Source organism: Melospiza melodia, chromosome 6 (assembly GCF_035770615.1).
Source record: "Melospiza melodia melodia isolate bMelMel2 chromosome 6, bMelMel2.pri, whole genome shotgun sequence".
In the NCBI taxonomy this organism is placed as follows: Eukaryota; Metazoa; Chordata; class Aves; order Passeriformes; family Passerellidae; genus Melospiza; species Melospiza melodia.
Window position 1 is genome coordinate 68,383,570 of NC_086199.1, and position 26,697 is coordinate 68,410,266.

At 49.6% G+C, this 26,697-nt stretch overlaps 1 protein-coding gene across 2 annotated transcripts in view; it reads right to left on the reverse strand.

The window, feature by feature from the left end:
* Positions 1-11,019: 11,019 nt before the first annotated feature.
* The window catches only part of ALX4 (ALX homeobox 4), a 38,495-nt gene continuing 22,817 nt past the window's right edge, over positions 11,020-26,697 (reverse strand). For both annotated transcript variants that reach the window (XM_063158834.1, XM_063158835.1), the window contains 3 exons: positions 21,820-22,130; positions 14,707-14,835; positions 11,020-12,635 (listed from right to left, as the gene is read on the reverse strand). In XM_063158834.1, the coding sequence (XP_063014904.1) occupies positions 12,312-12,635; positions 14,707-14,835; positions 21,820-22,130 (764 nt within the window). In that variant the 3' untranslated portion in view covers positions 11,020-12,311. The remainder of the gene's footprint in view (positions 12,636-14,706; positions 14,836-21,819; positions 22,131-26,697) is intronic.

Consider the following 26,697-nt stretch of genomic DNA (forward strand, 5'->3'; position numbering starts at 1 on the left):
ATAGTCTCCTTCAAAGCAGAGACCTGCAGGACAGAACTGCAATTGCTGCACTTCCTGTGTAAATCTCAGGTTTTCTGCTGCACTCGTGCAAAAGACTCTGACTCTCTATCAGAACTAGTTGTATTATACATAAAATGATTTGTCTTTAGTCTTCTTATATTTTTATCTGAATTATAAAACCAGCAATCAGGTTACACTTTTACTTTGTAGCCATCCATAGGGAAATAAGTTTTTTATGTCTGAATCCTCTTCAGCAAGCTGTGTACTAATTTGTAAAACACCTTCTATATTTGCAGAAATTCCCAGTTCCAGCTTCAATGTACAGGCACGTGTGTATGTGTAAGACACTCTTAACGCACACTTACAAACTCCTGTAAGTTACCATTGTTGGAAAAACTATTGTGTCTTTGGTTGTAATTTAAGGAACCCATTGCCACAGGCTGAAACATATAGCTTAAGAAGTCTTTTGGAGAAGATTTACATTTCTTAGGAACATTTGTATTGTTTCTCCATACTGAAATGAACCTGAATGAGAAAACAAAATGCAACAAAATTAGAAATAAAAGTTGCTTGGACTGTTACTCTTGCCCTTCAGTATTAACGAGGGTCCTAAGTTGGGCTGAGGAAGCAATCTCTTTTCTAGCTCCACTGATAAAATGCTTGCTGCTAGATAAGTGTGATTTCACTGTCTTTTGAAACTTCTGTTGCTGCTGGTTACAGACACATCCTACTTGACGGGCTGTTTTTCTGTGACAGTGCAAGCAACCTTATTCCTCAGATCTGCCAAACCCCAAACAATAGGACAAGTGTTAGACATCATGGTTCACCCCCTCTCCTAAACTGGATACGCAGCAATGACAGAAACCAAATGAAAGTCAGGCTGGAAACAGGAAACATCTGCTCCTATTTGTCTCACCCCCACTAAGACTTATCTTATTGCCCAATGCAGTGGATGTGCTGTGAATAAAACTCATATTGGAACAATAGCTTTGAGGGGATGCTTCACTTCATAACCTCCCTGGGATGTGCTTGTAAACTGTATCATCTGACTCTCTGGGAGTGTTTAATTACTAGTAAATGTTTTTTGCCGCACTCTTTGTTTCATTCCTGAGTTGCTAAGGGAGCTAAAAGGATAGCTGTTGCAGTGACAACTGCTGTCTGCACAGTGGCTATCACAAGAGAGAGGAAGGTTTGTTACTCATTATATCTCCTTTGCAGCCTTTCAGGTTTATTAACATGAACCTTCTTTTTGAATCTTCCTATTGATTTATGTGCTGGTGCTTGAGCATCAGGAGATACCAGCATATTTCCCTTGAGAAGTTTCCTTTAAAAGGGTACCTGTAACAGTGCAGTAGTCAGTTTTAGCTGTCCTTTTGGAGCTGATCTCAGCTTGGCAGGCCTTAGCAGCTTAACTGAGTTATAACACCTTCCTTACAGAGTTGTGAAGCTTCTGTGATTTTTTGATTCTTTCTCAGTAGGCCAGTAAAAGGTTCGTTTTGCACAGTCTTTTAAGACACTGAGGATTTGAAACACTTGGTTGAATATTTTTAGATGTAGACAGCCAAACCAGTCCTGATAAGCTGAGGTATAATCTCCTGTCAATAAAAAGGTAACATATCCTTGTGTCTGCATCCAGGAGCATCTGAGTAGTTTCCCCTTGCACAAAATGTCCAGTGACCTCTAACAATAATGTTTTATCCTTTGGCCTTTTACAAATAGCTCATTTACAATCCTATTTGTCTCTGTTTAATGCCATGGAGAAAATTGGGCAATTGACCATAAAGAAAAATTGTAAAATTGCCTTCTTACTTGCTCTCTGCATTTATTATTGTGATGTTCTTGATGCAAATTCTGTAAAGGTAAGATTTAATTGTATGTCTGATTTACAGCGGGGGTTTTGTCAATCTTTAAATTAAGATAATTTTAAACTTTTCATTGTATATATGATATCCAAAAAAGCTTGATAATTGTATATTAAAAATTCAATCACATGAGTGTTTATTGTATTTCACTTCTGGAATGGCACAAGGAAACATTAATTAATTCAGAAGGGAGAATTAAAGTGACAAGCTCTTTTACTACATAAATCTGTGCTAAACTTGAATATACACAATGCATTTCAGAAAGGTCTGTCAATATTTTGTCTTTCCCATAACTGCAGTTTGACAGCTGTCTTGAAAATAGAAGTTTGGTCTGCATCCCAGTCACCTTTTGGGGAGAGTAGTTGTTACTCTAATTTTCTGCCAAGATTTGACAATAGCATTTATCTTGGAGAAATATAGAACAGGTTGGGTTTTTGTTGTTTTTTTTTTTTTTTTCTTGCAAAGAGATACAGCAGATGTTAAATAACTGTGCCTTTGAGAAGAGATTTTTGGCTGAGTCACTGAGATTATGGAATCCAATGTGGTGGCAGCTTTTTGTTTCCAGAAGCCCTGTGGATCATGCTGCAAAAGGGCAGTGTGTGCATGGCACACCTTGCTGCGTGTGCATAGCATGGGGAATGTGCTGCAGGGGCTGCTCTGCCAGTCATGGGGAGTCCTAAGGATGCCTTTTTAGCATCACTAACTCTTCCTATAATGCAAGAGTTTTTTCTTCCTCACGGCTCCACTGTCTTATTACAGGATGTGAAGATTCAGGCCCTAATGTTTTGAATGACTCTGTCCTTCCATCTCTAACTCCTGCTCTGGAGCCTCCTACCATCCATCATGCTTCTGCTGATGTGGTTCAAATATGCTGTAGCAACAAGTTTATCCCTCTTAATTATCCATTCAAGGGTCTTTTAAACTCAAGGACTTTAGAGACACATTTCAAAATAATTGTGAGGTGGGATTTAAGTGATGCTCAGTACTTCTGACTCATTTTGATTTTAGGCTGTATTGGTGAGTACTGAAGCGTTCTAAAAAGATGCTATAATGAGACACATGAAAATGGATTTAGAAGGGCAATTTTAATGTTAAATATGTCTCCAAGATTTGATATGAATGCCCTCCGTAACAAATGTCTGATACATTGGGTACTTCTCACAGATAGAGCATCTTTTGATCAGGAAAGTTCTCAGAGTGGTTAATGGGTACTGCATAAATCTGTCCAGCCCTCTTACAAGGAAGCTGCTCTCACAACCAAAGCATGATACATGGAAGAAAATCTAAATCGATGGTGCTGATGAAGAAATGGAATCAGACAGAGTGAGTATGAATCTTTTCATTTTTCTCTTTGAAGATTTGCATACTTAAATTTTACTATGACTGCTGCAAAACATGTTCTTTTGTAAACTAAAATGTAAACTGTGTAGTTCTTGTCGTCAGGGGTAGTCTCATCCATGTACTTGAATCACAAAAAACAATCCGTAACCTTATGTTTGATTAAATCTGTGCTAGAAAATGAGCAATTTCCCAATTCCAATTGGTCCAGTTGCTAACTTCAGTCTGATCCTAAAAAGCTGAGAAGAGCAGAGCAAATCCTGGCAAGTATTTCGCCTATACTGCCTTTTCATTTCAATTTTTAGGCTGAAAATAATAATTTCTGTGAAAACCTGCCAGAAAATACCAAACACAATACTTCATGGGATCTGCAGGTTATCCCATGAGCAGGTGGTCACTTCAAACCTCTTGCTGACTTTGGCACGTGACAGAGGTAGCACTTGCTTAGCAGAAAATTCAGGTACAACACATTTGTTTTGCTATTGAGTCACGGGTCCTTAAGTTGTGTCTCATGCTGTTGGGAGTGCCTGTAGGACAGTGTAAGTTCTTTTTATGATGCCTGCCACTGCTGTATTTAAGTGCAAGAAATTGATCTTTATGGTCCTCCTGCATGGGTAAGATCAGCCTCTTACTTGTAGCTGCAGACAAGGAAACAGAGAGAGGCAGTCAGATTCTCTTTGGAGATGTGTGGGTAAAAACAAGATTGAACACCAGTATCCCAAGCCTGGGATTTAGCAGAACAGCTACACTTTTGTCTGAATTGTTGTTTGTCTGGAGTTTTGGGTTCCTCTCTACCAAGGCAGAGGACTGTTAGCCTTGACTTTAAGAATCAGCAGGCTTCAGCGGGCCCTGGCTTGAAGCCATTTAGAGACATTCCTGGTGCACTCTGTGTAATTTCAGCCTGATGGAAATGGCTGTAATGCAGTCCCACCTCTGCTGATCTTCAGGATTCCCCTGTCTGCAGCTTCTTGTGGTTGCTTTGAAAGTGAGTTATGTTTCCCATTAAAGGATAACAGGGACAATTGAGGCAATTACGTGGACTGGCTTGGAGCTAGCAGCACGAAGGGAGTTTTCCGACTGAAAGCAGTGCAGCTCAAAGGTTCTTCCTGCAAGGTTGCCTGTTTGCTGTCTTCATTTGTCTGGAAAAGGATCCCATAATTGTCCTTCAAATTTCCTTTAGTCATGCTAAATGCCTGTTTACTTGCATAAACAGGAAGTGCTCCTGCTCCAGACAAGCATACCAACTCTGACCATGGACAGAGATCAGTGCAGCTTGGTTATGATTTTATTAGGTCTATAAACTTGTGTCAGTGCTCAGTACCAGACTCTGTGCAGGGGGGATGTTGTGACTAAGAAAATACCAGCATAATTATTAAGTCACATCTAGTAGATTTTTTAACCTAAATTTCGGTTGAGGGGGTCTGGACAAAGGTGGATCATTTGACCAATGAAAGCATGAAGAACTTGAGATATGCAGACCCAGAGGAGGTCTTCCATGTGTCATTACAAGGTGTGGTTTCTGTTGCATCCTTTGCTTTTAAGGATGAAGCTTATCTCTTTTAGCCCCTACTGTCATTCTGTGCAGTGATGGGAACCTGTAAAACAAAAAAGCTTGGGACTGACTGAACAAAGTGCCACTTACAGATATCCAGCTGCCCAGGGTGAATACCTCATGCTCATCCAGGAGATAAGTCCGTAATGCTCTGGAGAGATACCTGAGGTTTTTCAAGCCACCAGCTGTGTTCCCTCCCATGTGCCCATGTGTATATGTGCCACACACTCAAGAAAACCATTGTTTCTCACCTGCTTGGCTGCCTGTTTGTAAACTTACAGGTCCTTCTTTTGTGAAACTTCTCTTTGAAGGTGAGAGGCAGGTCTCAGCTGGGTGCTGACCACAGTTAGTGCTGGGTGCCTTCAGTTGCAGACTGATGGGAACAATAACTGCTTTGCCACACTTCATACAAACAGGGAGGGGGAAAAGGTTTTAAGGAGAAAGGACCGTAAAATGAGATCCAGGAATTCAGTAAGGCTACAGCAAAAGGAGCAGATTGCTAACTCAGAGCATCTGTCTTTGCCCTGTGAGTAAGTTACGAACTGCAAAGCAAGAGAAAGTGGAAGATCCTTTCACAAATAATAAACACTTGTTTGTCTCAGATTAAATGCAACACCTTTACATGTGGGCTCCAGCTGGCCATAAGTAGATGCACCTTGCATGGCTGTTACCTTCCTTGCCAATAAGATTATTGAACATCCATCTGCTTAAAGGTTAATAACCTGCTTTTAAAAAGAGGAAGAAAAAAAGGCAAATCTGTTTAGTTTACAGGAATAAAAAATTGTTTTTCATTTAAACTGGCCGAACTTTGCCCTGCCTCAAAGTCATATTCTCCAGCAGAGAGGGAATGCGTTAACCTAGGAGCTGTAGCCACATCTCCCAGAGAGAAATTTTTCCATGTGTTTTAAATAACTCCTGTAACTCCACTAAGAAGGTGCAGCTTCAGGAGGAAAATGCACATTTCTAATCTGGGTTCTGCCACTATCTAGTTTAGAGAAAGACTTTTTAGTTCTTTGGCATCATTTAGGCCAGGAGCAATTTCTGATGTAAACCCATACAAGCAGGATGTTACTGAAACTGGCTTTAGGCTCTCAACACTCTGAACTCTGCCAACATCTGGAGAATCTGGCTTTGAGTGTTTGGGGAGGGAAGGAATTTTTCTCCTACAAGTGAGAGGAATGGATAAGCTTGCAAAAGCACCTGCATTATCCATTTCTTTGTGAGACAGAAAACAGCCATGCACCATCTGAAGCAAGCTGATGCTCCCAGACAAGTGATGGAAAGGCCAGAAGGGCTCTGTGGGTCTTGGTGGGTTGTTGGCAGCCGCTGGGCACCTTCTCAGCTTTGCCTGGGCAAGACAGGCCCTTTCCAGTCCACCCAGCATCTGGGTACAAGACTTGGGTCCTACTGGGCCCAGTGCTGGTGGGTCTGTGCAGTCTGAAGGAAACAGTTTTGCAGCTGAGTTTATTGATGGAGTGCAAGCCACAGAAAGGGCCCTCACAGAATACAGATTTCCCTGCAGTGGGACAAGATCTGTGCCCTGTGAACTTGTGGGGCCCAGACAAACCCTTTGTGTGGGGACAAGTGAAACCCAGAGGGCTCAGTCTGCCCCCCAGCCCACTGAGCAGCTTCTGGCTGCAGGCAGGCACCTCTGGGAAACCCTACAGACCCACAGAGTTCGAGAAGAGGGTGGGTGAGGCTTGGAATGCCTCTGCTAAGGTGGAGATGAGAGGGAGTGTGATGGCCTGTGGGAATATGGGAAACACCGCCAGCCCCAGGTGTCTTCTCCTAGGGCTTCAAGAGACCTTGTGCTTGGTACCCCTAGCACGACTGGGCTGTGTAAAAGGGGTGGTGCCACAACATGGGGACCTGAGGGTCCCCAGTTCTGCAGCCCCTTGCTGCCAAGTCAGCTTCTCCCTGTGTCAGCTGGGATTACCGGCTGCCTCATTAAGGACCGCTTGAGCAGGGCTGGGAGACCTGCAGGAGCTCTGTGAGGCTGAAGCTCTGCTGAAGCAGCAAGTGCGGAGCAGTAAGCCAAGGGGACCATCCTGCTCTCCAGCCCGTGGCCAGGGTGCCGAGCCGTGCCGAGGCGCTGCCGCCGCCGGCGGGGCCCGGTGAGGCGGGAGCGGCCGCAGGGCACTCCGGGCCCGCCCGCTGGCTCCTGCCCAGCGCTTTGTACGGCAGAGGCGGCAGCCCGTGAGCTGCCACCTGTTGTTAATCTACCCCCGGCTAATCCATTCTGGACTGCGTCAGCAGTTCAAAAGGGCACTGTTAGTATTTTTTGCCAGCTTCAATTAACGTGAGATTTTGGAGGCCCCTCTGATCACATTTCATCTGTCATGAGTCAGGAACAAACCAGCCAGATTGCAGTTGAGAGGAGAGAAGAGAAGGAGTTTATTGCAAACCAAAACTACAACAGTGTTTGTGCCCCCTTGGCCATGGTGGCTGGGAAGCAGGGACCTTCTCACTCCTTTCAAAACCTGGAAAAATAAAAACTGGTGACTGGAAATTCCAGCCCTTCACCTCCAAAAAAAAAAAAAAAAAAAAACCAAAAAAAAAAAAAAAAAAAGCTGCAAGTGCAATAATTTACTTCAAAAAAAGTTAAAAAGAATCAAGCTGCAAGACTGTTTGTTCTTTTTTAATATTCCACTGTAATGAACTGGTAATACATGGTTGCATAGGCAATAACATTGCATGGCACAAACCTCATGTGGCAACATTTAAAATGATTTTTTTATTCTTTTTTTCCTGAACATTTTAAAAACTTTTTTATTTTTTTATATGTTCTACCCCAGGCTGTTAAGCTAAAGAGAAGAAAAAAAAAAAGGTAGCATTTATACAAGGTTACAATATTTTACAACAAAAAACCAATAATATTGATTGAGGTTTGTTTTCTTTCTTTCTCCCAGTCTCTCTTTCAAGCACTGCACACCTAAACCGATATATTATCATACATTGAAAACTGTCCTTCAAAATCAGTAGTATAAAAGTCCTAGCTCTACCTACCTACCTAGCTATGTGGGGGGAGTGGAGAACCATGTTACCAGCAAAGAGTTAAGGGGGTGTAAGGCTGCTCCCTCGCCTCCTCCCAGCTCCCTTCGGGAAGCTGCAAAGGGCTGAATGACTTTCCATCCGATTCCACCCCCTTCCCATTTGGGTTTAATTTCTCCCTCGGTCTGTTTGCTTTTTGCTGTGTCAGTCAGAGCAGCAAAATAAACACAGGGCTCTGCCTCTACTTGATTATTTTTCAATCCTTTCCCAAGAAACTACCTTTTTGCCTTAGTTTGTTTGAAGAGTGTTTTACAATGTGCTGCCCGGTCTGAGTGTACTCTGGGAATCGGGGGAACACACCTCCCACCCCAAAACACCTCCAGTGCAGGAGGAAAGCAGCAGGCAGCCCTGCTGGGCAGCACACGGGGTACTCCTGGGCCAGGCTGGTGATGCATCCCCTTGGCTGATGGGGCTGATGGGGCAGGTGAAGCCATGGGTGCTGCAGCTCTGAGACCTCACATGTGACGCCTTGTCACTGCGTGTGGCCTTTCCCTAACACCCTACCCATGCCATGGCTCAGGCAAGGCGGGGTCCAGCAAGGACGTGTCACCCGGCAGGGATGTGCATTCTGGCAGGGACAGATGCTCGGTCACACCCTGCCACGGCCTTTAGAGGACAGGGAGGGTGGTTCTCTTTTTATTTTGCTTGGTCTTCCTCCCTGTAGGCTCTACCCAGGTAGGGGGTGGGGCAGTGGGACCTGAAGTGGGTGGCATATTCTGGAGGGGGCAACTGGAGCCTGGCTGGAGAGCCTGCTGGGAGTGCAGGTGGGTGGCACTGCTGGCAGTAGGTGACGTGCCAGGGGGCTGACCTGGCCCTTCTCCAGGAGCTTGTTGAGGCACAGCAGCCCTAAGAGTCTGGACCCCGCAGGGCCCAGCAAGCCCAAGCCTAGTTCCCCACTGGTTTCAATTGCTACCAAAGCACTAACTACTGCTTGTAGGCAAGAAGTGCCTCTGAGTGCTTGGCAGCGAGTGGTACCCAACCACTTTTAAGCCAGTGCCAGGAACCCATGCTGCTCTTGCTATTTGCATCTTCCTAGTCTCAAAGCTGTGGGACATCTCTGGGGTTCCCAGCCATGGGCAACATAAGAGAGCCACCTTGTAGGATACCTGCTGCATAGCCAGGGCCAGGACTGCTTGGGAGAAATGTTTTTCTCCTCCCTCCATGAGGCTGGAGGGACCATGTGGGTGAGCTCTGTGGGCGGCACCCACAGAGGATGCCACCATGGGCATGGCAGGTGTTGGGACAGCTGACGCTTGTGAGACATTTTGGTGGTGGATGGGGATAAAGCTTGCAGCTTTGAAGGCAAGTCCAAGCCAGGGAATTGTGATTCAATGTATAGACAGGAGTAAAATACTAAATAAGAAATAAATAGAGAAGAAAGTCATAAATAGAATTGAAAAGTATTAAAATAACAACAATAATAATAATTAAAAAAGGTATCATCATGGTAACGTGGGATTGCAAGAACAGCACTGACCCTGTGACCTTTAAGAAATGCAGTAGCTGTAGGCTGGCTAGGTTAAGATACACACACACACATATATATACACATATATATAAGTGTATATATATATATATATATATATATTTATACAGTTTTTCATGTTAATTTAACAGCTAGTTTTAAAACCCTTTTAAATTAATTTTAAAAATGTGTTTTAAGTACAGATGCATGTAGCTTAAAAACTACCAGAACAACTGCTTTTGAAGGTTTGGGAGGGACACCCCTTCCAGAATTATCCAGAAGTGTGGGTGCAAGGGACTGTGCCTGAATGGCAGCAGCACCCGGGGAGGTGAGGCAGAGCCTGATGAGCAGTGGGGCTGCCTGCAGCTGGAGGTGGGAGGGGAGTCCTGCACAAGGGGGTCCAGGGAACAACATTCCCCTTGCCTCGTGGTGTTTGCAGGCAGGCTGAGGGCTGGGCACGCACAGTGGTGTTTAAATTAGACTGAGTCCAACATGTGCTTTCCACATGAATTTTAAGGTGAGAGAAAGTGGGGGCCAAGCTTCTCTAAATGCCAAGTCTGCTGCCAAGAGACTGTCCTCTCTCTCTCTCTCTCTAACAAGACAGGGATACAGCACTTAATCCTCTGGACTGTTAAACAGCTCAGATGAAATACTGGCCCCGTGGAAGTTGGTGAGGAAAAGCTACCTTTTAACTTCAGTAGGGAATGAAGCTAAGCTCTTGAATAGATACAGCCCTCCACTGGAGCTGCCTTCAGAGCTTGCAGGCTAAGTGAGACCTGTCCCCATATGCCTGCCTGCCCCACTGCCCTCTCCTTAGCTCTGCTTGTTGCTGATTTGCTTTGTCAGCAGTGGTACTGGACTGTTCAGGCAGCAGCCCTCCACTGATTGCCTGCTGACATTGGGAAGCATCAAGATCCCCAGTGTACCTGGGAAAAAGCTCAACACTGTGCTCAGCTGCCTGCACAAATCTGGACAAAGTGCTCCTGTCACCAGTCCCTGGGTGGCTGTGAAGCTCAGTGGCTTCTGGGGTACTCAGTGGGGATGTACACACCTGCAACTGGTCAGCATGATCCTGCCTGGTTCGGTGATCAGCATCACTTTCACCATCTAAGCCACCATGCCTGAGGTCTCAGCTGAATGTTTAGGCTGACATGTAAATCCTGGCTGCTTGTGATGGGAGAGGCCCTGGTTACACAGATGATGTGGTGAAATGCATGCTGGCTCCCTGTGCATAGCAGGGAATGCATCTCTTAGCATTTCTGAGGAGAGAAAAGAAACAGTACTACTGGTGTTTTCTAATTCCAGTAAATATATTACTTTTCCCCAGCAATAGGGTATCATTAAGGTAGTGTATTGACAGTCTAGGCACTATGGAAATACTTGTATGGCTCATTAACCTGAAGCTGGACATTTGGTTGTAGCTTATTTGGAACTTTTTCCAAGACCACTAGATATTCCTGGACCTTATATCACAAGATCCCCTAACACTGAGCAGAGGAAAGAGGGAAGGGTGACACACCAGTTTTTCTGGGAGTAGTATCCTATAATTCCCTTGTAAATCTTGGAGATGGCTACCCCAGCTCAAGCCCAGCTTGCAAAGCCACACTGTATGGCTGGTAGTGCTCAGCTGACTTTCAGCTTCTCCTTGGCGGTATTTCAGTGGGGTAAAAGGATGTTCCAAAATTATTATGCATCATGATCACTGAAAAACTTGTAAAACATTTAGCCTTGCAAAGGAGATCTTACTGAACAGCTCTGTGCAGGTAAGAGCACTGGGACGGAAAGGCAGAGAGGCATGCTGGTTCACAAACCAGAGAAGCTCTGGTCTCTTCTACTTCCTCTGCAAATGAAGAGGATCTGAGGTGGCTGGAGATGGGGCAGGATCATCTTGTTCTCCCTTGAGCCCCTTCCCAGCCTGTTCCTTTGCTGTCCCTGGTGCAGAGATGCCCACAGCCATTGTGTGCCCCAGGGCACTGGGGTGGAGGGCTGAGGGAAGGCCTGTCATTGCACATGTCTGATCCCAGCATGAGGTGTATGAGGAATTTGGTGGCCTTGTGCCACTGTGGTGGTGTGCTAGTGCTTGAGCTCTTTCTTAGAGCAGTCTTTCTGGGGACTTGCAGATTTACAGAGCAGTTGTGCTTCCCTGCCAGAGCTGCTGTCTCTAAATTGAAGTTAATAATTCCCAACCCAGTGAAAGACAGAGGGAATCTTTTCCTGTACCACCATACTTGGGAGGCTCAACAGAGAGCACAATTAGGGAAAGCAAAGCCCAGGGGCATTGAGCCATGCTGCAAAGCTTTTGTTTGCTGGGGTGTATCTCCATCTGGGTCACCAGAGGGCTGGCAAAGACTCTCAGCGTGATAACACCGTGCTATGGTGGGTAGAGGGGCATCCCCTTCACAGGCCTCTACAATTCTGCTTCATCTCAAAGTACAAGATGGAGTGGGAGCGGGGAAGAAGGAGATGGCTTTTTCTGGCTTTGGTTATCTCCCCAGCCCTGTTCCCCACTCGGCCGTGGGAAGTCGTAGCTCCCACTAAAATGATGTTGGCAATGTGAGAGAGTCTCTTTGCTGGTGCTAGAGTCCCCATGCAGTCCCTTGCCCAGGGCAGAATATGTGAGAGTGTGTGTGTGAGTGTGTGTTGGTAAGTGGTGGGATGGGAGAAGCTGCTGAAAGGCCAGTGGGCTCTTGCTCTTTGGAAAGGCATGTCTGGTGTCAGAAAAAAACAGTGGGAAGAAAAAATGCCCAGGTTGTTGGGGAGGTGGCAGCGAGAAGGGATGCATCCTATCCCAGATCTTGATGGAAGAGGTGCTGCTCCACAGCCTCCCTCTCCCTGCCTGATCCCAGGAAGCCGGGAGCTGCCACGTTCATGCTGGAAACGCTCCACTTACATTAACATATGTACTTTATATGCCTAGGGTAGCTAAAAGTGCTGCATTCAGATCCCCGAGGAGGCAACTGCTGTCTGGAGTCCAAGCGGATGGATTGACCGGGCTGTCCCCACGTGCTCTCTCCGTGTCTGGCGCGCACGGGCCGCAGCCCTGTCATGTCGCCCAGGAGATCGCGGCGCTGTGCTCCTTTGCTTTCATCCTCAGGGCAGCGATGCTGGAGGTCTTGCGGTCCGGCTCGCTGTTCAGCTCGTAGCCATTGAGGCTGGGGCTCATCCCGGCTGTGCCGAAGAGGCCGCCCATGTGAGTCTGTCCCACGTGGCTGCCGGGCCCGGAGACCCCAAGGAACTCGGAGACGCCGCCGGCCGCGTGGGGGTGAGCATGGGGGGACATGCACGAGGGCACCGTCTCGCAGGGGACCACGCAGGCAGGCACAGGGGACGCTGCTCCATTGTTGCCGATCCAAGAAGGGTTCTGGATCTGGGGATGGGAAAAGAAGCATCAGGGCTGCCCCAAGGAGGATATTTTGGGCAGCTGGCCTGAGGGAATGGACTGTGTGCAGCCCTGGCCTGGCAGGGCAGCCTAGTGGAGGGGCAGCCAGTGAGATGGACATGCAGTCCTGTCTGCTGGGCCCTGCCAGCTGCAGCACCCTCAGTGCTCCTGGAGCCAGCAAATCCACTCCAAAACCTGTATGCAGCCTGGACAGGGGCAGGGAGTGCAGCAGGGTTACTCACGGGGAGCAGGATTCTGCTCCTTCTCTGCCATAGCATCTGCATTTATTCCTCTCCCAGACACTGCTCTTACTTTTTTTGTCCCATGAGCACTTTTCTCAGCATGGGAAGATTGTGTCATCCATGGTGTTTCTGTGGTCCTACTCATTACAGAGGGATCAGGCAGAAAGCAGTGCTGTGAGGCTGCTCATCCACCGTCCTTCTCCAGCTCGGGGCAGCTTTGCCTAGGCAAGGGCTATTTTGTACCACACAGACATGCCTGTCAGAGCTGAGCCCCCAGCACAGGCAGCTTCATTGCCCCTCTCCCCCAACAGGGCCCATCCAGGCAGCATCACCCACCCTGCTGCAGAGCACAACCCTGCAGGGCCACCTCAAGAGACCATCTAGGATCCTGCAGGGTCACTCATAAAAATGATATTGCAGAAGAGAGGAGGGCTCAGTATTTGGTAGTGGAAATAGGTGTGCTGCAGGAGGGGGCACATGGGCATGCAGGATGAAAGCAGGGAGGAGGTGAGCAGCTGGCTGGAGCAAGAGAGCAAAGGGCCCTTCATCCCACTGCCTCTTTCCACTGCTTGCCCTTGGGCCCTCTCTGATCTCTTACCTCCTGCAAATTGCTTTTCAAATTTTTGATCTCTTGTGCTGGGAGAGGAGGGCAGTGTAAGGAGGGAGAGAGCAGTGTAAGTTGCAAAGGCAAGAGAAGGACATGCTAAAAAGGTTGCTGAGAGTGTTCTCTGCTTGAAAAGCTGCTTTGGCATCTCAGCTGTTTCAAAAGGGTTTCTTGTTCAGTTTATGGGAGACGCCAAGCGGGAGAGAGGTCAAACACTCCCGGCTTGGCTGCAGGGTAGCATTGGTACAGCTCTGGCTGGGGAGGCAGCTGACAGACAGGGTGTCAGGGAGAGAGGGCTTCCAGCAAATCTGTGAGGACAGTCAGGTTCAGAGCATCATGTCTGCAGAATTGCACCCTTGAGCAAATTCTGGGTGGTGGGAAGAGGAGTGGAGGAAGGCGGGAGTGCTTTCTGAGGCACACCCTAGCCCTGGAGCTAGCAAACCCCAGTCTGCCTGGCATCATCTGGAGCGTTGTGAAACTGGGCTGGCCCAGTCTTTCAGAGGCTATTGTGCTGACAGGTTTTCCAAGACAGGAAGCTACAAAGGGGAGGCAACCCCGTGACTTGCTTCCAGGGTCAGGGCAGGAACGGTTTCAATAGGACTCAGAAGCAGCCTCAGGTACCCCAGCATGGCTGCCTCCTCCCTTCTTCCTTTGGAGCATAAATCTACAACTCCCTTGGGAAGCATCCCCAGATGTCACCCAGTGTGCTGTGCGTACCACAGCCCATCACCGGGACACTGCTGTGGGAATTTGCCAGGGGAAAAATCCTTTTATCCAACCACCATGTCCAAGGGGCATAAAAATCAGACATGGTAGCAGGAAGCCTCCCTGGGATCTGCTATTCTTTAGGCATGAAATAGTCTTTTGGATCTCTTTCAAACCAGTGGAAAGTTAGTGGGCAGCAGCACATGTGATAGGATGTGCTGAACGGGGTGACCTGCGCCCAAGGGTGCTGCTCTGTATCACACAGTGCTGGGCTTGGTACTTGCTTTAGAGATGGCTGCTCTGGGCCAGGGCATGAGGGAGCCAGGCAGAGCACCTGTCTAAAAAATTGCCAGCCCTTCAGTACAGCCTGGCAGTATAGCCCCGCTCCCTGCAGCCTTGCCTAGGGGCAGGCAGATGTGCCTGAGAAGGGAAGCCTGGCTTGGGGAGCACTGGGAGCAGAGGCAGCGTGTCCAGCAAGCACAGTGCCCAGGCAGGGGAATGCACTCACCTGGGCGTAGTTCTCAGCACGGGTGAGCAGAGGCAGCTCGTAGGCGGTGGAGAAGTGGGTCCGGACCTGCTGCATCTGACCGAACCGCTCCCGCTTGCGCCATTTGGCTCGCCGGTTCTGAAACCACACCTGGGGAGAGGCGACAGCAGGGCTGTGAGCAAGGGCAGCCCGGCAGCCCTGAAGAGCCCACCAGAGGGCAGGGCCTCACCAGGCGGGTGGTTTTGTATGGCACAGAGAAGGGCATCGCTCCGCACACATGCTCTGCAGGGGAGAGACAGTCCTTCCCTGCTCTCCTGAAGGTCTGGGGCCAGCCTGTGCTCCTAGAAAGGGAACACTCCATGCAAACGGGGATGTCCATCTTCTGGTGCACAGCCCCTCTGGGGACATATCCAGCTCTTGTCTCCCACAGCCTGATTTGCCCTGGAATAGCCCTTCTTCCTCTCACCCCTAAATCTGTGTTACCCAGGCTCTGCCTGCAGCTCTCCTGCTGTCAGCCAGTCTCAGAGACATGTGAATACATCCATGTGTGCTGCTGCTGCCAGGCTGAAAACAGCGGTGACGGGGCTTTCCCCAGGACTAATCCTGGCTATGATGATGCCATTGACTGCAGCTTGCATTTCTCACCAACTCCCTCATTTTTCTTAACCGCAGCAAAAAATACAAAGCTGAACACCCCTTCCCTCCTTAGCTGCAGGAAAGGACAGGTGTCCTTCTATAACATCCTTTGGTTTACACTGAGTTTTCTTTGCAGGGTTTGCTACTCTTTACTTCACAGTGCTGCTCAGATCCCTTCAAGGCAAAGACCAAAACTCTGTTTCTGCTCTTATTTTTACTGGCTTGACATCAGTGTGGATTATTGCACTGTTGTCAGCACCATTGCTCCCGATTTGCATCAGCCTCAGAGAGATCAGAGCCTGGCCCAGTGTCTTCAAAGCCTCTTGAAGCTCGTGAGTCAGGGAAACACATCAATCAAGAGCTGCTTTGAAGGCACTGAGAGATGAGGGCGATCACCGGGGGCTGGGTTGTGCAGGTCACGCCAGTGCATGAAAGGAGCACTCCTAGAGCCTCTCAGCTCTGCTTCGAGTTTTACACGGTGACTTGCTGCAGGGGGCCAGAGGGGGTATTGCTGACAAGCAGCTTGGCCCTTCCCACGCTTGGCCGTGGGGCAGCTTTGCTGCTTGCCAGGCACCTGGGCAAAGCAGACACCAGGTAGGAAGCTCATGTCTTCACAGGACAGCAGGACAAGCCAGGTGCTTGGCACAAGGTAGGATGGCAGGACAATTTTTGCAGGGGCAGGAGTGCTGTGGCACCTTCAGCCTGAGTCAGTGCAGCCAGAAGCTGCTGCTGGGAGGGATAAGGGGTTTGGGTTTCTGGTCTGAGCTGACCTTCCTGCTTGTGCTGGAAGACTTGTTTCAGGCTCTCCTGCTTCAGTTTCTGCCTCCCACCACATAGACAGCCTGGTGCTGGTCTCTTTCTGCCAGGCCTGTGGTATGAGTAGGCAGCTGAGGGTCTGGCCATGCCTTGCTTTGGGCAGGGAGCAGTGCAGCTGCCAGGCACGTGCTCGTCATGTGGGCTGTGGATAGCACAGGGTTTAGTGCCTGGCCCCATGGCCATGGCAATGCCACTGGCATGGGCCATCCACAGGCTGGCCAAAGCAGCGACCTGCTATCAACCCCCTATCCCAAACCAAAAACCCTGTGAGTGTTTTCAGTAGGTGCAAAAAGCAGTGGGAGAAGCATCCTAACGTTATCCCAGCTGCAAACACGCTGCACATGCAGAGCGTCCTACTGGAGCAGGTTTGATGCCTCAGGCATCTGTCTGTTTTTCTTCTACCTCTTCTTGGCACAGCCACTGCAGCCCAGCTGCAGGCCAGTCCCAGGGCTGGCCTGGATCACGCCGCTTTGATCTGCAGATTCAAAGTTAGCGGTGGTGACCTGGTTCCTCCTCAGGCGGAGGAGGCCCCGCTGTGCACAGAGGGGTGCAGAACAGGTAGGGAGCAGAGGGCTGCCTGTGCAGGGCAGGGATGAACATGTGCCAGGCATACGCAGCCCCTCCCTGTGTGGGGAAGGCCCCGGCTGCCTTGCCCGCCTGAGCATCCCACCTGGGAGCAGGGCGGCCCAGCTCCGGCCCCCACGGCAGTGTGTGGCTCTGCAGTGGGACCTTCGAACACAGCAGTGCAGGGTCTGTGCCCTCTTCTTCCCAGGACAGCACAACAGCTGCCTTGACAGAGCAGAGTGATGTCTCGGCCCCTGCTCTAAAGCATTTATGCATTGGATTGAACAGAGCAAAGTGATTTAAACAGGCAGCTCCCAAATTGCCACGTGGCTGGTGGGCTGGGACGATGTGACAAGTCATTGCATTAGGCTGAAGAAGAGTGTCTTCAGTCCAAGTGTTGGTGTCACAGGCACCAGAGACACTCAGAGAGTTGACAGTGAGCTCTGAAGCACTTGTGGCAAGGTTTGGACAGCTTTTTAAAGCTTTCCTTTCTCCTCTGGTCCAAGTCCTTATAGGCTTCTTGGTGTCTTGCAGTTGGGTTTCTCCAGACCTCCACAGTGCTCCGGGGAAAACAAGACAGGCATGGCAATGTATAATGTGAAAATGTCAGCAAAAAACCTCAACTAATCCTCAGTATTTCCACAGTCTTAGAAGACACCTGCTTTTAAAAAGCAAATCTAAACCCAAACAGAAGTTCATTTTCCTTTCATTGCCTGTCACTCCTTGTCAAGAGCGGCTGTTGTGGAATGGGAATGTGGTGGCAGAGGTTGCAGTGGCTAGTGCAGTATGTTCTCTGGAGTCAGGACGGGCTACTTCTGCTGTGCAGGGGCCAGCAGTCACTGTGGACTGAATCTCAGTGTTAGCAATTACAGCAGGAGTGTATGGTAATGGCACGTATCTGACTCCTGCAGACAATGCTTTAATAAGCCCTGAGGTACCAAATCGGCCCTGTAAAAATCTACAAAACAGAGAATGTTTCATATCTCCACAAACATTCAGCGATATGTGGTACCTAAATCCATATGTATACACAGCTGATGTGCTGCTGGGGGTGGAGAGGCCAGAAGTGGCCTGAGACAAAGTAAGGAGGCTCCTGCTCACTCTCTTGCTGCCTCTACCCTCACACCCAGTGGGCCCTGCCAGTCTGCCCCTGCCACCAAGCCCCGTGTGCCCTGCACTGGGCACAGGGGGATGGGCTCAGCTGGGACTTAACCCAGGCCACTGACCATGTCTGGATATCTGGGGGCTGCATCACTGATTTGTCCTTCCTCTAAGTTAAAGGTGTTTTCCCCTCTCTCCTGCCCCCACCATGGCAGCGGTGGGTGAGGCTGCCCTCTGCACATGTGGTGATGGGCTGGTGGCAGCTGTGGGGTTGTGCTCATGCCCTGTGCTCAGCACCCCTCACTGCATCACTGCTCTGGTGCAGGTAAGAGCTGCCCGCCATGTTCAAGTCTCTTGTGCTTTTACTCTCTTCTGGCAGCCCCACAGCATCCATTCTCCCCATTCCTGTCCTCTCACCCTGCTACCCTCCTCTCTCTGCTCAGCCTCCATCTGTCTGTGTTCAGGACCCCATCCCTCTGTGAAAGGCCAGGCTGTCTCTCCTCTTGCTGGAGATGGACACCAGCCCTTTGCTTTATCAGACTGCAAGAACAGAGCCAGAATTCATCCTTGAGTGCTGAAACTGGACACCATTTTATCAGTGGCCTGGAATGGGAAATTGGAGCCTGGGATGAGAGAATTGAATAACTCGAGCTTGTTTTCATTTCATGTTTAATTTCCTGCAGGCTTAGCTCAGTCTTTCCGCTCCTTCCACCAGCCTCCCAGGGTTTTATGGGGGAAAAGGGATCAAGATATATTACTTCTTGCTTTGCTTTGCTTTCTTTCTTTTCTTTTTTTTCCAAGGCGGTGATTTTGCTGCAGCGGAGTTTGACATTTCCCTCTCACTTTCAAGCCCCCGCCGCATCACAGGGTCACCGCCAAAAACATTTCATTAATGGTCCCAGCAATCATAAAGCTGCCTCTGAGGGGGGCTGGCTGAGGGGTTATATTCCCTGGCTGCGAAGCCTCCTTCCAGTCCCATCCCCTTCTTCTCTCCCAGAGAGCAGTCCAGGAGGCAGATACTGATAACCCAAGAGAGATAAGCAGCCAGGGCCAGGCTGGCATGGGCTTGGGACATGCCTGTGTGTGTTTCTGTGCAAAGGAAAGGAATAATGTGTGAATACACGTGTCTACCTTGTTTTTCTAGTGCCACTGCCTCAGACATATGCTGCAGACCTGGATGAGCTGAAAGAGCCTCAAGCAGTTGCTGGTACCAAGCAGAAGCTCTCTGTGGGGCTCTGCAGCCCCAGACATGGAAGAGGAGAAGAAAGGAATGGGATATACATGGTGTGTAGGACCTACATGAGCACAGATCCCCTGTGCACCCTTGCAGGTTTGTGGCTGAGCCATAGCAACTTCTTCCTGGCTGTGCCTCTGCACAGAGCTTATGCATGGCTCCCACTCTGGAAAACAGGGATGTGCAGTATCTTAATAGTACATGGAAACAAGGGGCAAGGTTGTGGGGAGTAGGCAGGAAAATTTGCGTTGCATCACAAGGGGAATTATCTTTGACATTGTCAGACACCAGTACAGATGGCTGGAAACTGAGGCAGGCAAGGAGATGGAACAGGAGAGGGGCCTGGCCATGGAATGCCACTGCTTCACAGACAGTATGGTCCACCTCATGTATGCTGCTGGCATGGGCTCTTCTCCAGACACCAAAATCTCTGGCAGCTACTTCACTAATAAGCATGAGCCTGGCAAAGGGATGGAAAAATCAGAGCGTGCCTGGGCTCTGCATCTGGTCCTGCCTGCAGTGCAGCTGGTTATGCTCGCCAGGAAGCCAAGCCTGCCAGAGGGGATGACCTCCAGCCAAAAGCTGTGAGAGGGAGCATCACACCTTAAACCTGTGCCTCACCTTTCTGCCATCTTGGTTTGCTTAGTTCAGCTTCGCAGGCAGCTGAAGCTGACCTCCAAAAAATCATTCCAGGGCAGGATTATCCCTTAGATGGACATATCTTCCTTGGCAGAGGGGCTTCTGAGCTTCCCCCAAAGCCCATGAGGCTGCAGCAGATGTGTGCCTGAACAACACGCCCAGCACCCCCAGCAGCCAGAGCCTTTCCCTGTGCCATGGAGGGTGTCTGAGTACCTAGCACCTGCTGCTCTGGGCACAAGGCTGCTGCTCCTTGCTCTCCAGTGATAGCAGTGTGCTCTGCTGCTGACAGCACAGCAGGCCTGCATCACAAGGTGGTGGCCTGGTGCCAGCCCATGGCCCAGGTCACCAGGTCCTTCCTGGCAGAGCCAGGGAATGACTGAAATGCAAGTGCTTACCCCTTTCACCACGGGGTAAGTGCACGAGCAGCCAGGCCACTCAGACAGGCCCTTCAGCAGCTCTATCACACGAGCCCTGTCATCGCCATCCCAAGTGAGAGGTGGCACTGGCAGGGAGGCTGTTCTAGGCTGCCTGTGGCAACAGGCTAGTGGCACGCTTATCTCAGAGCAAGTTGAAATTCCTCTTTGCCAAATATACTCCTGGATACCTAGGGGGTTCTTTTGCCCTCAGCTGGAGTGTGATCCAGTAGTAAAGTGGAGAAAAACCACAAAATGAAGGGTTATATGTAAGAATGTGTAGATTGCATCCGCCTCACCTGCCCTGGCTCTGATGGACAGCCCTTCACACTGCCTGGGACACACAGTAGCTGCAAACCCTGGCTCAGAAGTGAGCAGGAGGAGCTTGCCACCCTCCAGCACCTCATTCTCATTCCTGAGCTGAAGGAATGTCATGCACTGTGCAGCCAGTAACCTGATGCTATGCTGGCCTCCCAGGAGACCCCATTAGCACTTGTGGTGTGTTCTTGGGAAATGCACAAGTAAAGAGCTGGTGTTTGTAGCACTGCCTTGCTCTGCCCATCCTGTGATGCTCAGCATGCTGCACTCAGGGAATCACACTGCTGCCTACTGAAACACAGCCATGCCCAGCCTGAAGAGAAACAGCTGTGGGGAAGAAGAGCACACCAGCCCTGCATACCAGTTTAGGCAAGCACACAGGAAAAATTCTGCTTCTGGTTGAATTCAGAAGTGAATGTACAAAGTAAAATGGACTTAAGCATGGATGTGGGCCTTATTGCAACAATTACTTGTAAAGTTTAAAGAAGATGGCTGGGAGCTGGAAATATTCCTGGTATAAAAGATAGAATCAGGTGTCTCCATGGGCCAATTATTCTTGATGCTAGAGCAGGTTCTGGGGGTGGTGAGCTGACAAATGCCTGCCGATGGAAGCGAGAGGATTAGCTGTGCTGGAGACACCAAGGTGTGAGCTGCGGATGTCTGCCCCATGCAGGGGTGCTCCTTTTTGCAGATGCTTCTGAGCCCTGACAGAACCTGTTTAACCTTGACTCACAGGAAAGAGCGGTAGTCAGAGAATCATTCCCTCCTGTGATGTGCATTCTGGGTCTGCTGGCCCCCCAGCTTATTTCAAGGGAGCTAATTCATGAGAGCTGGCACCTGTGTGGGTGGGAGTGATTGAGGCTGTCAACAGAGCACGGCTGTTTGTTTCTCCTGCTTCTCCTAAGGTGGTGGGTGCATCTTTTGCCTCCAGATCTCCAGCTTTCATGCAGTTTCAGCACCTGCCAAGCAGCACCAAGAGCTGCCTCTCTTGCATCACCACGTTCTTGGGCACTGAACTCCCAGTCACCCCGCAGCCCCATCTGCCAGAAAGAGCCGATGCTATGGAAAAGCTTGCTCCACCTCAGACTAATGAACCTGTGTCCCCTGCAAGCCTCCTGAAGAGAGCAGGTTTTGTGCCAACTTTGTTCAGGGTGGTGTTGAGGCTTACCCACCTGCTGTCCCATTAGCTCAAGGGCAAGAGGTGTTTCTGTGAACACTGGATTGTGGGACACCAGACCAAATAAAGGAGGTGACACCAGTGTCAGACGTGGATGAACCTCCTCGTGCATTCCCTGTGCCACAGGTTCTGATTGGGGCTCAGCTGCCTGCAGCTTATGGAGGGGCTGCAAGGGAACCTCAGAGGGTTTTTGGAGCTCATCCACCCCTTACCCAGCGGCAGGATTTCCCCCATACCTGTACACGAGCCTCGGTGAGGTCTGTCCTCATGGCTAGCTGCTCCCTGGCGTAGACATCAGGATAGTGGGTCTTCTGGAAGACCTTCTCCAGCTCCTCCAGCTGGTAGCTGGTGAAGGTGGTGCGGTTCCTCCGCTTCTTGCCCTTGTTGCTCTCCGAGTCAGCCTTGTCCATGGGGCTGGGGAGGTCTGTGCTGGCCCTGTCCTGGGGCACTTTCACCCCGGCCTCCTTCACGCTGAGGTAGCTGCTGTCCATTGCTGAAGGGTCGGAGCTCGGCTGCAAGTCAGGCTCTCCCAAAGCTCTTTCCTTACCTGTTTCAGTGGGAGGCAGGGGAGGGAAGAGGAGGGCAGGTTTGACCAAGGGGAGGGGACAGGGAGAGAGAGAAAAGGAAACACATGTAAATATTTTGACCTATTTTGCCCAGCGTGGATGGACAAGAGGAGGTTGGGCAAGCTCTCTCAGCTCCTGCTCCCTCCCAGAGACCCAGGTGGGAGGATGAGCCCTGCACACTCAGGTGCACACACTCCAGCAAGATCTTCCTTCAACCTCTCAACACCCACATCAGGGTTGAATGTCATGGAGCACTACATTCCTTGGTTGTGGCCACAGGAAAGGTCTCTGAGAGGCACCTGTCTGCTCCCTGCACCATGCAGGTCCCCTGCCACCAGCCCATCTCTGCTCCCCTGCTGAATAACACAGCATAGAAAAACAGGAGTACAGAGCAGCCACATGAGGTGCTCAGTGGGGTCTGTTTCCTGCTCCTGCATCCTCTGGCAGTGCTGGTGTGTCAGCAGAGGTGCTCCTGACCGACACTCCCAGTCAACCCCACAGCCTTCTGCCAGGACTTGCACTGCTTTTGGCAAAGAGGTTGTGAAAGGGGAAAAGCACAGTTTGAGACACCTGCAGAAACAGCACCCCAATGTGTGCAGAGCAGAGGGAAATGAGAGGAGTGTGACAGCAGTCTGGGGCACTGTTCCCACCTGGTTGCCCTCAACAATTAATTAATGAGACATGACGTATGAGAGCAGTATGGCAGGCAGGAGGAAGAGGTTTCAAGCCCTGAACCAGTGAACAGGTTTCTTTCTAAAAACCACCTTTGAGCTTTTTAAATGAGGTGTATGCACCCTCAGACACAGGCACTGTGTGTGTCCTCTCCTGCACACCTCCTGCCACCAGTAACAGGGGTGTCCCCTTCATTAGCAAGAGTGATGCTACGCCAGCAGGACCCTGGAGGGGATCCATGGCTCTCCCTTATCTGATGCCACTGCTCTGCATGGTGGGCTGAACCCAGGACAGAAAAAGAGGGATCTGTGTGAGTAACTGGCTACCTGCCATGTAGTGCACAGCTGAGTGTCACACCTGGATGGGATCTTTGGGCAAAAGCATGGTAGCCCTACTGCAGGTTTTAACCTTGAGCCACTATGCTCAGTTCCTAAATATGTGGGAAGTGATACTGTGGTATTTTCTATCCTCTATGCTCTCCTTACCAAGCCAAGAGCACATCAAGTGTCTCATATTTTTTTGAAATTTCCCTTTAGTCTATTTTTAAAACTTACCAGGCCAGGATCAGTCTTTCTGGGAAACAGTTCCACTATTTAGTGATGTCCCCACTGGGAGCTTTTCCCAGGCAATGTGATAGTGTTATTAATGCCAGCTTAGGCATCTTCGCCTGTGTCTTTGGCAATACTCATCTCTTGTTACAAAATCCTTTTGCTAATTCACTGTATATTTACAGTTTAGCCCTTCTGTGAACAGCTCTGTCACAGCCAAAAGCCCATGGAATTTTTGTGAGAAGGTGCACAGTGTACAAGTCCTTGTCCATCTCTCACTCTCACAGCTGAAAGGCTGCACTGAGATGATTGGGATGAAACCTGGAGGGTGAAATGTGGCTGTCACCCTCAGGCATGAGAGCAAGGGTGGCCCAGGTTTAGCCTGGGGGAATGAGCTGTGAAAGGGATTTGGGAAGAAAATTGCCCAGGTGGTACAGAGGGCTTGCAGGCAGACCTTGGATGAAGGCAATGGAGCTACCTGCCACTTTCACCCTACTGTGATTTCAGATGTATTGCTTTCTCTAATATTGTTCCCTCAGACTTTTGAGGAGCTCCCTACAAAGCCTACCAAAGCTTGATGTCTATCTCAGCACTCTTTGCTTTGATCCTTGGGAACATTTTGTAAAAATTTATGCTCCCTGGGTTCCAGAACCCGTGTCTAGGCCAGTGACTGACACACTGCCTCCTCTTAGAACCTGCCTTCTCCAACTGGCTGACCTCTCCCACTGCTCCTGGGGGATGCAGGTGGACAGACCTGTCCAAAACGGACTGGGACAGTGCCCTGCCCCACAGCCTTGGTAAATCATAAGCTACAGACATGATATTTATAATTTTTACAACTGAAAATAAAACGGTTCCAGAAAGTCTGCAGCAATGGACTACCACCTATGAGACTCAGTAGAAACAGAGTAATAAATGAAGTATTCCAAGAGGTTGGCTTGGGTTTTTTTTCTCCTTTCTCTCTTTCTTTTATTATTTATGATGTCAGGAAGCTCAGTACATTTCCCCCACAGCTTTGCTCTGGCTGCATCCCTAAGCCTCCTGCAGCTCCAGCAGCAGCAAACACAAGACCTGAAGCCTTTCCTTGGGAAATCCTCTGCTGGTTTTTTTCTGCCTCAGGAGCTCAGTTAGCTGGGGAGGGGTCTGCACAAACACACACAAACACAAACACACACAGAGAAAAGCTCTGTGTCTGTTCTAATTTTGTTGACAGCATAGCTCAAACTGCAGCTGAGAGCTGGGCCCAGGATTTTCAGCAGTGATAAGTTATCTCCATCACAAACCATCAGCCCCAAGGAGCAAGGACTGTCCCTGCTGCACACACAGGGGGTGTTCCCATGCCTGCTCTGCCAGTCCAGAGCCCTCCTTGCAGCTCAGCCATGTTGCTCTAGTGCTCCTGCACTGCAGCACACATGGGCTTCCTCACCTCCAGCCCCTGAGGGCCCTGGTAGGGACGAATAGTTTCCATGGGAGGGGCAGAAACTCTGGGATGGAGGGCCTGATGGCAGTGCTGGGAGGGCATGGTGTGCATCCCAAGAAGCAACTCTCATTCCCTAGAAGCAGGCTCCCTGACCTTAAACAGTCACGCTAACTGCTGAAGTGAAACAAATTGCATACATCTGCATATGGATATGCCCAGACTTCCTGTAACTGGAGATGGCCTCAAAGTTTCAGTGCAAAATTTAGGGTGTCTGTTTCTAATCAAACCTAGAGAGACCTTGAGTTACATATTGTGGAGATCTCTATGACAAGGAATTGATGTGAGACCACTGCACCCTTACAAGCCTGACAGCAGAGCTTGGTGCCTCCTTCACTGCTTGCCAATCCGTCCTTGCCCTCATAGCAGTAGAAGGAGGATATTTTCTGACTTCCCACAATTATACCCTGCCCTCCCAGTGCCTTGGCGTCCTGCTAGACCATCAGAACTCCCAAGATCTTCCCTGAGTCACCCTGTGTCACCTGCCATGGGACAGTCCAGGATAACTGGGCATGTGGGCCCCAAGCATCTTGCAGCTCCTTTTGGGCAGGAGGGATGCCTGCATTCCCACTTCTGCAGGGGATATGCAGAATAATGCCTTTCAAATCTCACCACATCTGTCCTGGGAGCCCTATGGAGGAGAAAGAGGGTGCAGGAGACACAAGACCGTGTTCACCTGTGGTCATGAGGTAAGGCCCTGAGACAGCAAGGCATTGCACTGCTCTGTGGACACACTCCTGGAGGGAACAGTCATCTTTATCATGCTGTCAGAATGTTTGGATTCACAGCTTGCATCTCTTTTGTTCCTCAGGTGTCCTATTTTGAGAGGGTGCTGAAGTAAAATCTTCGCTATGTACAGTCTAATCCATGGAATTTAATTTAGAGCAAAGTCAGTTTGGTGCATCCACAGGGATGGAGACTGGGACATTTCCAACACACACCTTTGGGTCCAACTTGAAATGGTAGATCTGCTTTGCACAGCAAATGCATGGCAGGCCACAGCTCCTGCCCGATAGGCTCCTTCACACAGATCTTGTGATGGCAGCTCCACAGCCCACAAGGCTGCTGGAGAGCAACATGGCCAGCACAGGGCAGGGACACAGCCAGCACAGGGCAATTTCCCCTGGGCTGCAGGTAAAAGAGCCTGCTGGGTCTTGGCACTGCTAATGTACTGCTCTGGCAATATCTTGTCCAAGTCATTACAGTCTCAGTGAAGAGCTGATGCTATCCCTGTCCTGGGAGGCTTCAAGAACAGCCTGGAACTCCTACTGGCTTGTGGCAGCTCACAGACATTGTCTGCCTGTGGATAACCCGTGGCCAAAGAGCACAGCACAGGTGGCATGGGCTGCACCAGGCTGCCCCTCTGCTCCCTCACTAAATGACATTGGAGCCTTCTGCCTTCCTGTCCAAGTGTGGGCACAGGGGTGTTCCCCCCTGCCCACCCCCAAATTCCGTGGCCTCCAGTGCTGGCCACTGCAGGGTGCCTCTCCTTGCCTGCACAGGCATGGTCTGACTCTTCATAGCAATGGCCCTTTAAAATAAAAAATCTCTTAATGTAATTCTCTCAACTCTTGCTTACATACCAGTGCTAAAATTTTGCCTAGAGAGGGTTCAGGCAGTGCATTTACACTTCTTACCAAGGCAGATTTGCACCACATCCAGCCAGCACACCTCATGGACTTGGCCAACTACAGGAACCTTATCCAACTCCTGTGATCTTGCCTTAGCACATGCTGAAATGATTATACTTGTTTTTAAGCTGCCTGTTGCAGTCTTCTGCCTCCTATCTGTCATTAAAGTCTAGAAGTCAGCACAAGACTATTATTTAAAAAACATCCACATTTTGAGTTA